Source organism: Hyperolius riggenbachi, chromosome 10, assembly GCF_040937935.1.
Source record: "Hyperolius riggenbachi isolate aHypRig1 chromosome 10, aHypRig1.pri, whole genome shotgun sequence".
NCBI lineage: Eukaryota > Metazoa > Chordata > Amphibia > Anura > Hyperoliidae > Hyperolius > Hyperolius riggenbachi.
In genome coordinates, this window is record NC_090655.1 from 72,930,019 (window position 1) to 72,947,128 (window position 17,110).

At 44.8% G+C, this 17,110-nt stretch overlaps 1 protein-coding gene across 2 annotated transcripts in view; it reads right to left on the reverse strand.

The window, feature by feature from the left end:
- Window positions 1-315: 315 nt before the first annotated feature.
- The window catches only part of TBC1D12 (TBC1 domain family member 12), a 127,529-nt gene continuing 110,734 nt past the window's right edge, over window positions 316-17,110 (reverse strand). For both annotated transcript variants that reach the window (XM_068255226.1, XM_068255225.1), the window contains 6 exons: window positions 15,009-15,103; window positions 11,768-11,839; window positions 9,904-10,032; window positions 4,159-4,268; window positions 3,811-4,069; window positions 316-673 (listed from right to left, as the gene is read on the reverse strand). In XM_068255226.1, coding sequence (XP_068111327.1) covers window positions 608-673; window positions 3,811-4,069; window positions 4,159-4,268; window positions 9,904-10,032; window positions 11,768-11,839; window positions 15,009-15,103 — 731 coding nt within the window. In that variant the 3' untranslated portion in view covers window positions 316-607. The remainder of the gene's footprint in view (window positions 674-3,810; window positions 4,070-4,158; window positions 4,269-9,903; window positions 10,033-11,767; window positions 11,840-15,008; window positions 15,104-17,110) is intronic.

Below are 17,110 nucleotides of genomic sequence, written 5' to 3' on the forward strand. Positions count from 1 at the left end.
AAGCTGCTGTTTATTATTATTCCAGTAACAGTTACATTTACTTGGCCTTCGTGTGGCTGATGCAACCTCACCACCGAAATGTAACAATCACTCCAATGCAGCTTTTATACTCAAGCCTGTACAAAATCCCAGACACGCATTTGGTCCTCTGTAGAGCTCAACCCACTTGGGTCTACCTTCTACTGGTACCAGTGAGCTTGGTTCAGATGGCAGTTCGATGTAGATGAATTTGAACTTTCACCAACCAATCGGGAGGAAGAAAAAAAGTGCATTTTGTTTTAAAAAGATTAAAACTTAAAAATTTAGTGTACCAAGTTCTGTTACAAAGGTTTATTGCATTAAATATATTCTGTATATTAAATATGGTCCTTGTTGCAAAAAACCTGCATGTAGTGTCCTCTGAAAACCAAATGCTTAAATCATCTGCTTTCATTTTAATACTGACAAGAAGAAAAAATGCTGGACTGTGTACATGTTCCACGGCCACAAGTAGTCAATGTGCAATTCCCTGTGGTGCCACAGTTCACACTTGTCCGTAGTGGTTTACAAATCTAGGATATACACCATTTTCTTTACTGGAGTGGTTTCATAGAGTCAGATAATTCATTTAGGTTTTTGACGCAGGGCTACTTTTATCGCCCTCTTTGTAATCCTTCATTAGTGATGCAAATACCTACAAGACAAAAATCAAGATGTCAATACAAACGACGACAAAACATTTGTAAAGCACTTTTCTCCCTGAGGACCCAAAGCGCATGAGCTTGTCTCAGATCGGTACATAGTGCATACAGGGGGGGGGGGGGGGGTGTTACCATATATTTCAGCATAAGACGCACTTCGGGAGATGGGAATATACACTAAACTTGGTGCATCCATGGTCCAGGAGCATCTTGTATATGCTCTCACCCATTAGTGTCCTCCTTTGCTCCCCCATGCGTCTCCTCCTGTCCTCCCTGGCTCCTCTCCTGTCCCCCTGCATCCTCATTGCCCCCCCTTCTGTCCCCATGTCCTTTCTGGCTCCTCTCCTGTCCCCCTGCATCCTCATTGCCCCCCCCCTTCTGTCCCCATGTATTCCTTGGCCTCCTCTGCTCCCCTTCTGTTTCTGTGACCTCCTCCGCTCCTCATGCATAAATAAAATGAGCCGCAGCACCACTCACCTAATGCACAGCTCCAGCGGTGATCCCAGACCTTTCCTCTCCTGAACGGCTCCCTTAGAGTTGGCTTCTGCTGATGATGCAATCATGGGGACAATACAGGGTGTGCCCTACGTTGCAGAGGGTCAGTGGCTCTTATCGGCGTGCAATTATAAGTTGGGATTCCCTGTATATGGCATATAAGACGCAGGGACTTTTTCTCCCCTTTCTGGGAAAAATACTGCGTCTTTTATGCCAACAAATATGGTATGGGATTATAAATGCCAGTCTAAACAGGCAGCGTTTCAGTTTTGATTTAAACGTGTCCAGGGATGGAGCAGTTTTGATTAAGTTTGGCAAGGCATTTTAAAGGGTAGGAGCAGCATGACACACAGATGTCAAAATATTTTGTTTTGTTACACGATCAAATTTTTTTTTTTTGTGTTGGGTTTTCAGTGTTCACTTGCAAAAGACCTAACACTATTTCATAAAAACAAAGCACAGAAAGGAAAAAATGCTTATCCACAAGGATATTATGTTGGAAAACTCAGTAAGAATAGCCACCCTTGTCCCTGCTTCCTACACATCACAAGACACAGGAGACAGGTTTAAACATTTTCTAAGATTTATTAGGACTACTGCCACTGCTGATCCACACCCTATAAATCACAGGACAATCCCCTTACCATAGACTAGTATCCAGAAAGGCAGGATCACAAATACTGAACATATCTCATTACCCCTCCAGGCCAGCTACATACATTGTTAGAGCCAGAAACATACCTCTTTCTGCTGCTCTGTCTGAGCTTGTAAGAAAGATGAATGCAGTTACCTACTTTGAGAATGTGATAAGGTAACGTGATCAGCCCACGGTCAGAAAACATGTATTTGGATGTCCCCTTTGACATGCATACTTCCTTCATAAACTGAACGCTCATAAAACTTACTGTCTTAACATCTTAACTACTGCTATCTGAACCAAACAGGAATTGCTCTGCAGACTGCTTGCAAGGAAGCATTTTTGGTGAAAACAATGATAAAATGGCCCGTGCACTATAGGTTATATACATTTTTCAATCATATTTGCCTTACACTTTTAGAAAGGAGGTGAAGTGGTAGGCATTCCTCCTGCAGCTCTTGAGTACCAGGTTTATTATTTATTTATGTTTTAAAAGTATTTATATAGCGCTGACATATTATGCAGCACTGTACAGAGTATATTATCTTGTCACTAGCTGTCCCTCAGAGGGTGCTCACAATCTAGTCCCTACCATAGTCCTATCTCTATGTATGTATCGTGTAGTGCATGTATCAGTCTAGGGCCAATTTAGGGGGAAGCCAATTGACTTATCTGTATGTTTTCGGGATGTGGGAGAAAACCGGAGTGCCCGGAGGAAACCCATCCAGACACAGGGAGAACATACAAATTACTTGCAGATGTTGACCTGTCTGGGATTTGAACTGGGGATTCAGCGTTGCAAGACGAGAGCGCTAACCGCTACGCCACCGTGCTGCCCACAAGTTTGAATAAGCATGGAGTTTGTATATGAACCCTGTGTTTCTGTAGGAATCCTCAGTGTCCTAAACACACTGGTGGGTCAACCTGCTTCCACCCAAACAAGGCTCTAAGATCAGAGATCAAGCCATGCTCTAGACCAGGGCTGGGCAAACTACGAGGTCCAGGCTGCAGACCGTGGGCTGCATTCCTCTCCCCTTCTTCCACCCTCCCTGCGGTAATGACATGGTTAACTCTCCTGAGTGCCGCTTCCAGCGTCTGTCTCGATGGCAACAGTGGCATCATGTGACATGGCGTTAGTATGCGGCATCATGTGACATGGCGTTAGTATGCGGCAGCAGGTCACATGACACCACTGTGACCCTGGAAATTAGCACTGTAAGCGGCGATTACTGGTAAGTGAGCCAACAATGTCATTACCGCAGTGATAGAAAACTCTGCAGGGCTCTGGTCTTTAGGGACATTCGATTGTGAGACCCACTGCATGAAAGTTAGTGATGTGACTTGTCAGTATGTAAAGCAAGCCAGAAAAAAAAGCCAACGCTACAAAAATGTGCAAAATAAATTAAATGGACTAAAAACACCCACCCAAGGCGAAAATAAACTAATGAGATAAACAATTGCATCTATCTTCTTTCTCCTAAAAAGATATTCCACAGTTTCACAGTTTTATGTCATGTTTAAATCTACTTTTTAAGTTTTAGCTGTTTTATTGTTTTAGCTCAATTACATATTCATTGAAGTATGCCAGAGCTAAAATCTATTAACTGTTGAACCTTTTTATCTCTTTCCTGCTCTCAGAAGCCCTTTTCTGCTAGGAAAGTGTTTTATAGTTGGAATTTCTTATCAGTGAGGGTCACACTGTAGTCACTTTCTGCCTGAGTCAGCCACTTACATACCTGATATATAACTCTTTCAGGCAGAGAAAGAAAAAACAAAAACAAAAAATGAACACAGCATAGTTATTTGTGTGCTAGGCACTGTACATACACATGTCTATCTCATCATGTCACATGTCACTTCGGGTATCCTTTAACTATCATTACATTATTGTGGCAAAAAATACATATTGCTGCATTAACATATTAAAAATTCAGAACAAACAGTTTAGAGGCGGAGCACAAGAATCCTTCCATACAACAGCCAAGCTTTTACACTAACCTGTGTCCACTTCTTATTACTGTTTTGCATCTGGATAGCTGCTATACAGCTAAAGAGCTTCTCAGAAGTAATGTCATCAGGCAACTTAGTCAGAAACTGTGCTATGTGAATAAAGTCCATCTGTAGGAGAATCTCTTCATACAGTCGCAGGATTCCCAGCGCCGTCCTGAACAGATACTCCTCCCCGTCCCGGCAGAACACGTCCCACACCCGACAGGCGAGGTCAAGTGGCAGTGACTTGCTGTATAGCGTGAATATCCTGCAGGCAAAGTATCCACAGTCAGTTCAGTTTTTTCCAAGAATGCAAAAACAGAGAAAGTAAAATAGTATTCATAAAATATGCTGTACCAGTCTATCAGGTAGAGGTCTGGCGTGAGGCCGTAAGAATTGAAGTGCATGAAAAGCCTGGGGAGATTCTCTTCAAAGAATACTTCAAACGCCGCAAAATATTTCAGCATCTAGAGAGGAGATGAAGGAAGAGTGAATTGACACGCTCAGATGACAGCTGTCAGAACTAGCATAGCCAGGGATGGGGTAATCGTTCAGCTTGCAGCAAATCAACAAAGCATTGCTAGGTTGTCTTCTGCTCCTGAAATGATTCATAAATGGCAAACAAATCTTGATACACCGTATAAGTATATTTTATTAAAGGGAACCGAAAGTGAACATAAAGTTTCACTTATCTGGGGCTTCTACTCGACCCCTGCAGCCGCCCTGTGCCCGCGCTCCACGGAACGATCTTCCGGTCCCTCGCAGTGTCTAAGTTTAGATTTTGGCGACAGAGCCAGTCGCCGGACACTGCACCTGCACGGCCCTGGCCGCGTGCATCCTTGATCATACTCCCATCTCCGGGATCATCCTGCGCATGTGCAGTACGAAATTTTCTTTTACTGCACATGGGCAGGACGCTCCAGCCACCGGGAGCATGATCGAGGATGCACGTGGCCAGGGCTGCGCAGGCGCAGTGTCCGGTGACTGGCTCTGCCGTGGAAATCGAAACTTGGTCACGGGAGGGGGGTGGGGGGGATGGGGAGGGGACGACTGAGGATTGTTCTGTGGCGGCACGGGCCCAGGGCTTCTACCAGCCCCAATGTTTTTTATGTTCACTTTAGTTTCCCTACTATGACAGTAGGGTGTTACCCTCTTAAGACGGACTACCCCCACCCCTTTTTCTTGAGTAGGTCTGTAAGTTCACCGCCAGTGGGGGTGTGGTCTTGTGCTTTATAGGTTACATCTCACACTGAGTATCTATGCTACGATTAAGGACCATTGTGAGTCTGAAACACGTGATCAGTCGGTGGTATGGTTTTTGTTACAAGATTTAACAAAGATTTTTCACGTTTATGGAACAATGTGTGAAACCTACCTTCTGTTGTACATAAACACACTAAAAATCAGGGTTGTGGAGTCGGTCCAAAAATCCACCGACTCCGACTCCTCAGTTTAGGATTCCACCGACTCCGACTCCTCTAATTTGCATATTACAATTTTGTTGATTAAAAGTATGTAACATGAAATTCGTCTCTTAACTGCCAACGCTTAGGAATTTTACAAGACAACTGAAGTGAGAAGGATATGTAGACTACTATATTTATTCCATTTAGACTAAAACTAGTCCTTGGTAAGAGTACTTGTAAAAGGTACACACCGGAACAAAGAACATCTATCAGGCCCTAGGCAATGTGACTGTGGGTACATGTAAGAGTGATGTGCAGATACTCTGCAGGGGAATAAGGAGATTCTTCCTCTAATTCACATCTGAACATGGATCAGGCCCTAGGCAATGTGACTGTGGGTACATCTAAGAATGATGTGCAGGTACTCTGCAGGGGAATGAGGAGATTTTTCCTCTATTACACATTCTTCATGCACAATCTGAACAAGGTTTATGGGTGACAGACAACACCTCTGTGTTCAATGTGCACAGCATTCTCAGTGGATTCCCTGCAGCTCTGTGGGGAGTGCATATGTAGAGTATAGTACTACTGTGTAACAAAGTAAACCTGAGACAGATGAAATTAACCCCCCTGGCGGTATGAAAAATTCCGCCAGGGGGCAGCGCAGCAGTTTTTTTTATTTATTTTATTTTTTTAAATCATGTAGCGAGCCCAGGGCTCGCTACATGATAGCCGCTGCTCAGCAGCATCCACCCAGCCCCGCCGATCGCCTCCGGCGATCGGCGATCAGGAAATCCCGTTCAAAGAATGGGATTTCCTGGAGGGCTTCCCCCGTCGCCATAGCGACGGGGCGGGATGACGTCACCGACGTCATTGGGAGTCCCGAACAACCCCTCGGCGCTGCCTGGCACTGATTGGCCAGGCAGCGCACGGGGTCTGGGAGGGGGGGGCGGAGGCCGGCGGCGATCAGAGTGCTGGCGCAGCTAGCAAAGTGCTAGCTGCGTCCAGCAAAAAAAAATAAATTATGAAAATCGGCCCAGCAGGGCCTGAGCGGCACCCTCCGGCTGCTTACCCAGTGTCCAGCACGGGGTTACCGCTAAGGAGGTTAAAGTTTTATACATACCTAGGGCTTCCTCCAGCCACCTTCAGGATAATCAGTCCCTCGTTGTCCTCCTCCACCACCTGGATCTTCTGCTAGGAGTCCAGGTACTTGAGCCAGTCGGGCGTAGTGCGCATGCACACACTCCGCCGCCAGGAGCATACTACACCTGTGCAGCACTATTGCGCAGGTGCAGAATGTTCCTGGCTGTGGGAGCGGCATGCGGCCGGACAGCACTGACTGGCTGAATTACCAGGACTCATAGCAGAAGATCCGGGTGGTGGAGGACAGCGAGGGACTGATTAGCCTGAAGGGGGCTGGAGGAAGCCCCAGGTATGTAAAAAAACTTTACTTTTCATCCGTCTCAGGTACCCTTTAATTTGTAGTCACCAAACCAAATTTTAACAACATATCAAATTATTTGATTTCATCAGCAAAGGGAGTGCATACATTTGCATAAATCAGCATCAGTGCAGAATTATTTCCATCTCATTGACCATCTCTATTAGTGACACAGCTACACACCAGGCTTTATTCTTACAGCATAGATGTTATTTAGTATATATAAGAGATTCCTGTGTACACATCATATATACAGTCACAATCAGATATGTATATCTGACCTTAAAAATACGGTGACTGCTTTATTGAAGCTGCACAAGTAACTGATTTTGATTGGTTTATTTCATTTTTGTTGACTAAGCACAGCTATTACTGTATATATACATTCTTTTTAATGACTTATCTGAGAAATAGAACATTTTATCATATTTTCTATTTTAATTACAGTTACAAATTCATTAGGAGTTGGAGTCGGAGTCGGTGCATTTTTTCCCCGACTCCAGGCACCCAAAATTGCCCGACTCCACGACTCCGACTCCACAGCCCTGCTAAAAATGTACCATCATTATAAATGATGAAAAAAGGTACTTGAGCTTAAAGCAAGTCATACACTGTGCAAGGTTTGCCCTGTTGGAGAAACTATCAACACTTACCCTCACTGTCAGTTTTTGTCAGACTTTTATTCAATGAATGCACAAAAGGACAGTCTGCCTAAAGCTGAGTACACGTACGATAACGATCGTTCGAAAACGAACGATAACGACAATCGGATCGATAATCGTGTGTTCCAAATTTTCCAACGATCATTTTTTTTGGACGATAACGACCGTTATCGTTCAATCCGACCGATCCAACCCGGCGGATTTTTTTGAAAGATAATCGTTCAATCTTTGCAGTGTGTACAAAGATCGTCCGATAATGATTATCTGTGGAGTAGTACGCATGTTCTTATTGCCTGTCATAACGTCACTTCCGTTTGCGCACGCATTTTTTTTATCGTTCGTCGTTCAGTACTTTATACTTATATCGTTCACGTGTGTACACAATCGTTCATTACGAACGATCTTTTCGGTCTAATTTGAATATCGTGTAAACATCACGAATCGTTCGTAACGAACGATCTTTATCGGACGTGTATACGAACCTTTATTGTGCATTGAGTAAATGTCTGAAAAATTGACCAGTTGATTGCGCGTAGGTAAGCCAACACTTCTTATTAAAATGGTTTTTAATTATTTTATATACTTTTAGCCACCTCCAGTCTTATGTTGTCTCACCTGTTAAAGAGGGGGGGGGGGGGAGGGGCGGATTTGAGGGTTAGATTACAGTGCATCATTTGCTTTGCAGAATAATTCAGCTCATACAATTCTATGGGCCTGTTCACATCTCTGCGATGTAAGATGTTATTCTAAATCGTTGCATGCAGGCTCTGAATAAATGTCTATATCCTGTCATTTTAATGTAAAAAATGAACAATGCGGTAAATAATAAACAATATGCAATGCGGCAATTTTGATTCCAGCCCTGTGTTTAAAGCATAAGATCCTAGTTTTGGAGTAGTGACCCCTGCCTTTACTAAGGCCGAGAGGGGACGGTAGCTCCTCACATGGTATCTTAAGTGGTACCTTAACCTCTTGAGGACTGCAGTGCTAAACCCTCCTAGTGACCAGGCCATTTCTAGTTAAATTGGCCACTGCAGCTTTAAGGCTAAGCTGCAGTGCCACACAACTCAGCACACAAGTGATTTCCCCCCCACCCTTTTCTCCCCACCAACAGAGCTCTCTGCTGGTGGGGTCTGATCGCCCCCCCATGTTTAATTTTTTTGTGTACAATTATTGTTCGTGTTTTTAATTTAAAAAAGTCTGTTTCTTTAACTATCTTCCCTCCCTCCCCACAGCCAGCCAATTATGGCAATCGGCTGTCATAGGCTTTTGCCTATGAGAGCCGAACGCTCTCCAGTGTTTCAGGGGGACAGCCGTGTCACACAGCTGTCCCCAGTACAGCGCTGCTGCTGATCACAGTGCTGTACATGTAAATAGACGGCGATCACGCCGTCTTACAGTCTCCTGAGCGGCAATAGCCGCTCGGAGACTGAAGGCGGGGCGGAGCTCCGCCCCCGAGCAGGAGATGCGCATGCAGCCTGCGCGCGATCTCCCGCATTAGCTGATCCCAGGACTTTACGCCAACTGGCGTTAGGTGGTCCTGCGGCTGCGCCCATAGGCGTGACGCGGTTGGCAGGAGGTTAAATTGCACCAGAGATCACAAATTGTAAACAATCTGCAATTACCCGGGGCTTCCTCCAGCCCAATAAGGATGCAAGTCCCTCGCTGTTCTCCCGTGGTTTGCCGTTCAGCCACGATCAGCATTGGTCACAGGCTCAGTCGGGACCAGTCTGGTCTTCTGCGCATGCGTGGACCTCTCGCGCAGTAGACCCAGACTGATGCAACTGAGGGACTCACATGTGCTTATGGGGCTTTAAGAAGCCCCGGGTAAGATTTCAATTTGTGATCACTGGTTTACTTTAAAGAGAACAAGATTTGATACTTACCTGGGGCTTCCTCCAGCCCCATGACCACAGTTGCCTACCTCGTCGACTTCCCGGGTGGCTCCGTTTGCCTGCTATTGGCCCAGGTAATCATTTAGTTGCGTCAGTCAGGTTCTTCTGTGCATGTCTGGCCCGACCATGTTCACGTTGCCATGAGCCTTCTGTGCCTGCGCACTACACTCCCGGTGACTTGAATGCGATGGGCGTGTGCGACAGGGCATGCGCAGAAGAGCCCGACTGACTGAACGAGCATTACCAAGGCCGATCGCTGGTGAACTAAGCCACCCGGGAAGACAGGGAGGGGGGCAACAGTAGTCATGGGGCTTGAGGAAGCCAAAAGGTAAGTATCAATTTTTTACCCCCCTCGTCTGGTTACCCTTAACTTAGCAACCCGGACTTGAGTATATTATCGATACACGGACATTCTTTACCCTACAAGTGATATACTAGACCAGATCAGGCTGCCAGACTCCTTGTGGTTTTTTTTTGTTCCCATTCAGTCATCTTTTATTTATTTTTTTTCTCATTGGTTTACTGACTGTCTTTGGTTTAGTATCTGAAAAAAAATGCTGTGAAAGAATGGCCTAGGCTGCCTACATGTTAATAAAAAGCTCTTTATGCCATTGCCAATGCAGGAAGTGAGATGGCTGCGCTGTGAGAAAAGGCTCTGTGAGTCTATATCACGAGGAGGGGTTATTGGTATGGCGTACCATGCTGTGATCTACCCGGAAGAAAGCCAGCTGGCACGGCTTGTTCAGGAGATTGGCGAATGCGATGAATGCATCGGCTTCTTCTAGGTTGAGAATGAGCACTGCTGCGATGAAGGACATGCCTTGGACCTGCACAAGGGAGGGCAGGAGAAACAAAGTGATTAATTTAGGACAGGCTCCCATCACAGCTCTCCACACACACAGGGTTCCAGCTGCTGATTACATAACTGCTTCAGGCAGAAACGAAGTCTGGTATAGTCACAGAAAACATCTATAAAACAGGAAATGAATGTGCATCTGTATACAATCAGTAAAAACAGTGGTCTGGTACCCAATCCCAAACCTTCACCGCTTCGTATAGGGTGGGAAAAGGTTACAAAACTGTTCCACAAGTCCCCAATGAAAATCTTTCTCACATCCTGTCACAGTAACCCCAATCAGCTGCAGAGAAGTGAGGGGAAAGTACCTCTAAACATTCCCTACCTAACTACAAATGAGTGTACTGCTGTCCATGTTTCCACTGTATCACTCTACTAAAGCTCTGGTACCGAACCGGGGCTTCCTCATGCCCCATAAACACGTCTAAGTCCCACACCGTCCTCCCGCGGTCTGCCGTCCAGAACCGGTGAGCCCCAGTAACTGGCTCAGTGACGTCAGTCTGGGTCTACTGCGCATGCGTGTGAGGTCTGCGCATTCGCAGTAGACTGTCTGGCATCGACGGAGTCTGGTAATGGAGCTCACCGTGGCTGAATGGCAGACCGCGGGAGGATGGCGTGGGCCTTAGACCGGTTTATGGGGTGGGAGAAAGCCCCGGGTCAGTATTAGAGCTGTAGTATTTTTAGACTGAGTCTCTTTAAAACTGACCTATGCTCAGAACTTTTTCTCTGCTCTAAAAGATAAGTGACAGCATTAAAACCTTTAAAGAAAAAGCATTTCCTTGTTACAGCTTACAAAGATCCTGCAGTGTGGTTACTTTCTGGTATCCTGGGAGCACAGAAAGGGTTGACCTCCTGTGTTTACCTATTAGCTGAGAACTTGGCAGACAGCTCAAATGACACACACTGATTACTTGCTGATAAGGGAGAACTAGACAGGCTGTTCTCTATAAATACACAGGTTGGAATTCTCTGTTTCCTTGTCTCCTGTGCAAGAGTTTGGGTCTGCTTTAAAGCCCCAGGTTCAGGGCTTGTGTGTAAAACATACCTTAATTTGCAATTCGCAAAGTTCTGCACATTTTACATAATCCATTTTTTTATTTTAATTTTTTTTACTACCGGATTGGCTGGGCAGCAATGCCAACTTACTCTGCTAATGTCAGATACTGACTGCCTGGACAGCACAGCAGTCTTTTCTGTTCAAACTCTGCCCACTATCCAATCACCAGCGCTTTTTGTGCTGCTGTATAATTTATACGCTTCTGTATTTAAAGGGATGAGTTTGCAACACTGGTCCCGATCCCTGCAGGTTTAAAAGTTGTCTGTCTCTTTCTCAAGAGACTTCTAGAAACAGTCATTGCTTACCTCCTAAAACATGCTAGCTGTCTGGCTCTCATTCTGACATCCTGTCAGTGACCACCTGCCACAAGTATGAAGATCTGGTATCATAACTCCTTATCGACATACGTATTTCAGGTGAAGGTCACAGACAGCATTATAGCCAGCAATAAGCTTTTCCAGAAAATAAGTCAGCAATGGCTGCTCCTACAGCTCTCCTGCTACGCTGGTGTTTTAAGAAAATGCAAACCAGCAATTACTACTCGCAAAACAGAGCAAAGAATAGATACATGTAGAGATAACTAAGTAGAATTAAAAAACAAAAAAAACCAAAAAACAATACACGTCACTTAGCTGAATACTCCACTTACATAGCCAACATCTGGTCTGTAGCATGTGTATGCCCCCAGCACACTGTGCAGCAAGTCATGATAGGGTCCCCCCTGGAAAAGAAACCGCAGCAAGATGGTGAGTGAGCCAGGCTGATACACTAGGAAACTATATACAGTGGGATGTGAACGTTTGGGCAACCTTGTTAATCGTCATGATTTTCCTGTATAAATCGGTTAAGATAAAAATGTCAGTTAAATATATCATATAGGAGAGACACACAGTGATATTTGAGAAGTGAAATGAACTTTACTGGATTTACAGAAAGTGTGCAATAATTGTTTAAATAAAATTAGGCAAGTGCATAAATTTGGGCACTTATTTTATTGATTCCAAAACCTTTAGAACTAATTATTGGAACTCAAATTGGTTTTGACCTAAGCTTTTTTTTTTTCTTTTTTAAAGGTCAGTGCACTAAAAATGAATGACTATGGCTCCATTATAGCTGTTAGGAACCTTGGTGGTGACATCTGGCCTAGCTATATACTATGATAGATTACACCTACTCACTCATTACGAAAACGGCAGCAGATAGATCCAGGGGCTAGTTCACACTAAAGCTTAGTACACACATGCAATTTTGATTGGCCAATTTGCCAATTTCACAGCTTTTTATCTGTTTACAGAATTCAAAATCTGTTGGCCCTCATACTACATGGAGGCGGTAAAATTAGTCAGTCACTGGCCAATCAAAATTAGATGTGTGTGCCAAGCTTAAAGGACATCCGAGGTGAACATGAACTATGAGAAAACCATTTGTATCTATCCTCCTAAAAAATGTTTTAATTTTTTTTTAGAGATATCCCACAGTTTTATTTTATATTTAAATCTAGTTTTTAAGCTTTTACTGTTTAAATGTCTCTGTTCAATGACACCTTCGTTGAAATCTGCCAGAGCTCAAATCTATGAATTATTGACCTTTTTATCTGTTTCCTGCTCCAGGAAACCATTAACTGACAGGAAGGTATTTTACAGCTGTAATTACTTATCAGTAAGGGTAAAGGGGCCCATACACTGGTCGATTTCAGCCATCGATTCTATCAAATTAGCCGATCGATCAATTTGCAGCTGATTTCGATTTGCTCTATCTGACTGGATGGAAAATCTAGGTCAATCTGCTGCTGGTGGCAGATTGATGGCCCATAGAGTTGCATTGGATCTAATGGTCCAGTAATTCATGTAGATCGATTTTCAATAGATTTCATTCTGAAATCTATTGGAAATCTGTTTCTAGTGTGTGGCACACATCAGATAGATTCCTGTCAGATTCGACTTGACAGGCATCTGACAAATCTGATGGTCGAATCTGCTGCAAATCTATAAGTGTATTGCCATCTATAAGCTACAGTCTGACCCAGTCCGACTCGGACAGAAACTGTCACTTGCATACCTGATGTTTAACTCTTTCAGGCAGAGAAAGAAAAGGAACACAGCCTCGTTATGTGTGCTTGGCACTAGACATACATATGTCTATCATGTCACATCGGTTGTCCTTCAAATTATACCTGTAGGGAAAAAAGTGCCCAAACAGATACCTCAGTAAAGGGAAGTCTCTAGATAGTCCAGAGGCTTCCCCTGACACCCTCCACCTCACTGTTCCAGTGCTACACCCCCTCCCCAGCAGCTATTTATTTATTTATTGTATTTATAAAGCGCCAACATATTACGCAGCGCTGAACATTAATTTAGGTTACAGACAATATTTAGGGGTGACATATAGCAATATGACAATACAGGAATACAAGAAACCCAGATCACACAGCACAGTATGAGTACCAGGTAATGCTTGGTCAGTCACTGGATGAAGCATGGAGATTAGGCAAGTTGGGTTCACTCAGATCCATAGGATGGGTGCACAGTAATGGAGGTGCATGATCAGGTAGGACACAAAAGGAGGAGGACCCTGCCCAAAGGCTTACAATCTAGAGGGGGAGGTAAGGACACATATGGTAGGGGACCAGAGTTCAGCTGTAGGTTTAGAGCACTTGTGAGGGGTAGTAGGCCAGAGTGAAAAGGTGAGTTTTGAGGGCTTTCTTGAAGATGTTGAAGGAGGGGGCTGCCCTAATGGGTGGAGGTAGGGCGTTCCATAGTGTTGGAGCAGCTCTTGAGAAGTCCTGGAGGCGTGCATGGGACTGGGTGATGCGGAGGGGCGGTTAGGTGAAGTTCATTGGAAAAGCGGAGTGAAAGGCTAGGTGTGTACCTCTGAGTAAGATCGGAAATGTAGGTTGGACAGGTTTTGTGGACAGATTTGTAGGTCAGACACAGTATCTTGAATCTGATTCTGGACTAGATAGGAATCCAGTGGAGGGATTCTAGGAGGGGATCTGCCATGGTGCAGCTCCACAAGAGCTTGTCTCATGTCTGTACAGTAGCATGGAGCAGCTTGGGCACAGCATTTCCTGCCAAGCACCAGCGGTGGCTCCATGCTGCTGCACAGGTAGCCACACTCGTCACACATGGGAGCGGTGGCAAACCATTACAGGGCGCTGGGCAGCGGTGGTCTGGAGGAAGACGTGGGAAGCCTCTGGAGGATCCAGAGGTTTTGCTTTAGCAGGGTAAGAATTTTACCTTTCCCTCCCATTTACACACAGGTTTGCTTTAAAAGCAGCACAGCAATCTTGAGGAAACGATCCGATTTTTAAAAATAGACAAACCAAGAAGTTACAATATGGAATCATGTCTCCACTTTCATAGATGTCCAAGATTGGAAATTGTCGTCATGAAGGAGTCCGCACACAGACTTATCGGAGCAATCACCACAAATTTATTCTCCCATCACATGTATATGGATACACAGTCTGACCTGCATAGGCCGACGATCGTTTCGGGGCCACTCAGGGTCCCCTTTATCAAGGCGGGTAGCAGAAAAGACATATACGTATGTCTTGGGGCCCGGCACCAACTTACCCACTGACGTGAGTGCGGTCTTTTGATACACAAGATTGGAAATTGTATAAGCTTTCGGTTCAATTTGCACACAAAGTACCACAGACCAGAAACACAGCTAACCACGTTAGTTACAAAGCTGTCAGCTGACTAATCATCAGGAGCTACTAGGCCCAATTAGCTCAATTTCAGTCAATGGAAGTTTGCATGGAAAGTTGGAACAGAAGCTCATGAGCCTGACACAGAGGTCTCCAAAAGCAAACGTTCTGATGAGGCTGCATATAAAATGATACAAAGCCGTTCAGCTTATTAATGAATAAGTAGGCATTTCTTTACCTTCTGGAAAATATAAAGTGACGGGAATGTTCGGGATATGTCTAGTTTAATTAGCTCTAGACTGGCTTCTCTATCAGCGACTGAAACACCTGCATCTATGGAGGAAGAAAATAAACTTGTAAAGAAAGCAATTGTAGTAAATTAACTCACATTTACACACAACAGCCAGATTGATAGAAAGTTAAACCGTACTGCTTTAGAACTAAAGCCATGTACACATGCTGGATTGGACTGGGACATGGCAGCTGACAGACCCTGCCTCGGCCAAGAATCGTTAGTCAATCCAGAACACCTACAGTGGCTGCCTAAAGTCTGCTAAATATCCAGCATGCCAGATCTTTAGCGATCCCCAATGATAAACAAGCAATGCATTGCATTTTTAACACCCCCCCCCCCCCCCTCCAACATGGGAATCTGCTTGGTCATACCCCCCTAATTGAAACCCCGCCAGCTTGGAGGCTGCAGACTGATCTGGACAAGGTCGCCGCTGCACTGCCGTACAAGGACAGTGTACAGATGCCTGCTTGGTGACCACACACATATACACAATACAATGTTTTATATTTCTTTTCAATTCGATAAGTACAATCAATTTTAAATGATTAATTGTAACATATGAAAAATCTGGCCTATGTATCACACACATTTAATTTTTCTCCAATTATGAAGAATGATTGAAAAAATGCTTGGGTCGATTTGCTTGTCAATTCAAGCTTCCGAAAATATAACGGTTTTTATCGAATTGCCGTAAAAGCAGATATTTTCATTGTATTGTGTGTGGCCACCATTACTACAAGTGACAAGTACACGGGAAGACAGACATTTACAGTGCATTTTACTCAAACAAATGTACATCATATATGGCTATATTTTTTGTCACAGTCCCTCTAAGTGCCATTTTTGTAGCTGTCCATCTGAACATAGCCTTAGGTGAAAAACTGATTCTGAAGAGGGTTACTCCACACAGTACAGGATTCTTGGTATTTAGCAATAGCAAAATACTCTAATAATCTAATTTTGATTATCAACTACAGACTACATGATAGTACAGTTTAACCTTGTTATAGTAAACCTGGATATATAATATAACTTCTGTTATAGTAAACATTATATTGGCCCCTATGTCATGTTGACTCTGGATGTAGTAAAAAGTGAGAGGTGCATGCATCATATGCCAGTTTGAAACCCATGGCCAGCTGCTCTCTTCAGGCTGGTGCTGCAAGTCCCGCCCGCGGAGGTATCAGAGCCAATCACAGGAAGCAACTGGCAGCCTCTATTCAGTGACTGCTGCAATTTTTAACCTCCTTGGCGGTAACCCCGTGTGTGACACGGGGTAAGCCGCCGGAGGGTGCCGCTCAGGCCCTGCTGGGCCGATTTTCATAATTTTTGTTTTGCTGGACGCGCTAGCACTTTGCTAGCTGCGCCAGCACTCTGATCGCCGCCGGCCCCTGCCCGATCGCCGCTATCTGCTGCGGCGCGGGCCCCCCCCCCTCCAGACCCCAGCGCTGCCTGGCCAATCAGTGCCAGGCAGCGCCGAGGGGTGGCCCGGGACTCCCAATGACGTCCCGACGTCAGTGACGTCGGTGACGTCATCCCGCCCCGTCGCCATGGCGACGGGGGAAGCCCTCCAGGAAATCCCGTTCTATGAACGGGATTTCCTGATCGGAGATCGCCGAAGGCGATCGAAGCGGGCGGGGGGATGCCGCTCAGCAGCGGCTATCATGTAGCGAGCCCTCGGCTCGCTACATGATTAAAAAAAAATTTTTTTTTTAAAAAACTGCTGCGCTCCCTCCTGGCGGTATTTTTCATACCGCCAAGGAGGTTAAGGAGCCCTGGATACTGGACCAGCAATATGCCCAACCTGGTTGTGCAGCCTTCAGGTATACTGAACCTTGTAGTCCACCAAATGTGCAAGTGCTTGTACTGTACCTCCAATGGGAAGGCAGAGTTGGTCCTTTTCAGCAAAGAATGTACCAGGGCATGCTGGGCCATTTATAGGACAATTTATGATATAGGCCTCGATTCATCAACACTTAGCAAATTTGTTAACAACAGTTTGGTAAAATACCGAATTTGTTAACTTCATTTCAGGATTCATCAAA